The sequence below is a fragment of the Rutidosis leptorrhynchoides genome, unplaced genomic scaffold (assembly GCF_046630445.1).
Source record: "Rutidosis leptorrhynchoides isolate AG116_Rl617_1_P2 unplaced genomic scaffold, CSIRO_AGI_Rlap_v1 contig237, whole genome shotgun sequence".
Classification (NCBI taxonomy): Eukaryota; Viridiplantae; Streptophyta; class Magnoliopsida; order Asterales; family Asteraceae; genus Rutidosis; species Rutidosis leptorrhynchoides.
Window position 1 is genome coordinate 75696 of NW_027266485.1, and position 3188 is coordinate 78883.

A 3188-nucleotide genomic window follows, 5' to 3' on the forward strand; every position below is an offset into this window, starting at 1 on the left:
AGTTAGTGTCTTGGCATCCCAAAATGGATGTTCAAAGGATATAGAGGTACTAGAATCTAGACCTTCTAAAGTACGGAGAAAACTAATCGATCTTCAACTTCCAGCTGATGCATACATAGATACCGACGAAGGGGAACAAATGAAAGATGAAAAAATTTCAGGCTTGGCAAGTTCATTTCCGAATGGATATCAAAAGATGCCTTCTGAGAATGGTGTACAATATTTTCATGGTAATGGTGTGAAGATCGGTTGTCAAAGAGACGTCTCACGACCTGAGTCTTCTTTCCGTAACCTGGCCGACTTAAATGAGCCCATTAAAGTTGAAGACACTAAAGCTTCCACATTTTCCGACCTCCTTAGTCGTGCGTCCTGTTGTGGGGACATGAGAGGCAATCCTGAACTGTCTGTTACTCCCAAGCCGAGTCCTTTTGAGTTGCCTAAAGTCAATTTGTTGGATTCTCATCAGGAAAGCAACAATGGTAGCCTTAACAATCAACAAGGTTGGTTTGCGCATGTTCTTGAATCAGGTATAGCTCATCCTGACATTAAATGCCATAGTTTCTGAGTTTATTTTGTTATAATGAATAATCCTGACTATGATGGTTGATGGGAATTCCGTTTTTACAGGGAAAAACAGAAACAACACAAAGTCTGTACTTCCAGGCATCCCACCAGAAAGACTGCCTGTTTTTTCCCAGTCATCTAATTTTTTCCCTAACAAACCTCATGATTCTTCTCTATCTGGCCAAAGCAAGTTTGACATGTGGGGAGACAGAAAAGTTCGGGGCTTAGATATTTCTGAAAGAACTCATCCTGAATCAGTTGTAGCTTCTAATATACCAAGCCCATATCCGTTTGGTCCAGCTTCTGATTTGACCAAGTCCTGGTCTCCTTCTGTTTCATCTTGGGAAAAGCTTTCTAGCAACTTAAATCAGAATTCAATGTCGGCTCGGGTTCATCCATGTTTAAACTCTTCTAGTGACTTGAATAGGAGCTCTCAGTCGTCATCTCAAAGCCATGGAATTTTCGGAGACAGGTGGCATCTTAATGGTAATGTCAGACTTATGCCTGGCAATGAAAGTGAATCATCGAACCAAAATGGCTTTTACCATGGATCCTCATCGGGCTCTAAGGAACATCCCATTTGCATTCCTTCAGCCCACTATGAATATCTCAACTCCAGTAACAACCGTAATCTAACCTCTGAGCAATTTTCCAATCACAGTTCAGGAAGGGTCCCTAAGGACTCAAATTGCGTGAATCTCAAGTTTCCAAAAGAGGTAAACCTGAATGTCACCATCTCAAATGATTCGCCGGAACCAAGTTTGGAGATTTTAGAAAGTGGACAAAAGCATGATCAGAAGAATTCCACTGGTATGTTGCCGTGGCTGAAATCTCTACCTGCATCTAATAGTAACAAGTCTAATGGCAAAACGGAAATTAATGATTGCTCAAGTACTAAGAAGATACTTGGAGTTCCTATTTTAGATTCTAAAGTGAAAAATGAGGGGAGATTATGTAGATTGCTTGACATTAACTTGCCCTGTGAACCTCCCATTCCCGACTTGGAATTGCCGAGTGGGGCTGGAAACTTGGAGAAGGGAATGACTAAGCAAGATCGTGGTTTGAGACATGAAATTGATCTGAACATGTGTTTGAGTGAGGATGAAGCTTCTTTAGTGACGTCGCCTGTTCCAAGCACGAGGATAAAAAGGACATTAGGATTTGATTTAGAAGCCCCTGTAGTTCTGGAGAGTGATGACGATGTCGCCCGTGGAGTAGAAGAACCAGAGGCAGCTGAGAAATTTCTGGAAGCTGATCATCATCCAGAGGAAGAATCAATGAGGATGATGGCTGCAGAGGCTATAGTTTCCATCTCATCGTCCATTCTCCATCATAACGATGATGTCACTTCCGGTGAGAGGGACCCGCTTCAATTCTTGGCTGACGTAGTTATATGCTGTGGGGAGGAACTGGAGAACAAATACGAAGTCATGGCTAGGAAGCTGAGGGCTGAGGCTGAAGAAATCGATTATTTCGAGTTGATGACGTTGAAGCTGCCAGAGACGACAGAAGAGGAGTACATGCCCAAACCGTTGGTCCCGGATCACATCAACCTGGACGAGGCGGTGGGGCCCAGCCCGGCGCAAGTCCGTCCTGTTCGTAAGGGCCCCGGAAGGAGAGGGAGACAACAGAGGAAGGATTTCCAAAGGGACATCCTCCCAGGGCTTACTTCTTTGTCACGTCAAGAGGTAACGGAAGACATGCGGACTTTCGGAGGTCTGATGCTGGCTACCGGACATGCTTGGTCGGGACTTAGCAGAAGGAATGGTTCCGGTAGAGGGAGACGACGAGCAGCAGTAGTAGCTAATAACAATATTACTATTAATAATCCTCCTCCTCCTTTGCCAGCTGTCGTTCCTCCATTGGTCCAGCAACAGGCGCAACAACAACAACAGCAGCTTAATATGGACGTGGGACTGGAGGACAGGAATTTAACTGGATGGGGAAAGACGACGAGGAGGCCTCGACGACAGAGGTGCGCTCCAGGTAATAACGCCTCGGCAGTTCCTTTAACCTGATTAATAATTATTGGGAGAAGTATTTTATAGAGGAGTTTGTTTGAATTGGCTTTGTGGGGAATGATTTTGTACATATCTTTCTGAGCCAGCCCATAAAAACTTCCTTCATTTATGTATTTGGGTATTTTACCAACTTTGAATTATTCATAAATAATTTTGCGTTGATTTTCATCGATATCAATTTTCATCTCTTCTCTGGCCGTAATGCCTGGATACTATTCTTGATTTGATTCGTTAATGGCAGAGTAATGCTAGTATTTAATCAAAGATAATACTCATTCATGCCAAATTATTTATTTATTTTTCGGAATTTTTAGTACAACTTTCGTCTCAAAATATTTGTAAATTTTTACATAATAATTTTTTTTGTCAGAATTAACCATCACATCAGCTCAACTAAATTGACTGGGCCGCTGATTGAATAACCGTAGATAAATGAGTATAATAAGATGACGTTTTCATAAAAGAAAAGAAAAAATTGTGGCCAAAACGAGATAGAGAGCGAGTGAGGAACACGTGAAAGGAAGGCGCGTGAGGTTAGGAGAAAGAGAGGATCTACAAATTTAGTACTTATGTTAGAGAGACTGTGTGTCGGTCGGTGTCTGA

General features: G+C 42.5%; 1 protein-coding gene across 1 annotated transcript; it reads left to right on the forward strand.

The window, feature by feature from the left end:
* The first annotated feature begins 599 nt into the window (after window positions 1–599).
* On the forward strand, window positions 600–2582 carry LOC139882155 (uncharacterized). The gene has a single exon (XM_071866522.1). The coding sequence runs from the start codon at window positions 600–602 to the stop codon at window positions 2580–2582; it is 1983 nt and encodes a 660-aa protein (XP_071722623.1).
* The last annotated feature ends 606 nt before the right edge of the window (window positions 2583–3188 follow it).

Coding starts and splice junctions, on each gene's coding strand:
- LOC139882155 (XM_071866522.1), top strand. CDS start 600: ATGGTTGATGGGAATTCCGTTTTTACAGGGAAAAACAGAAACAACACA.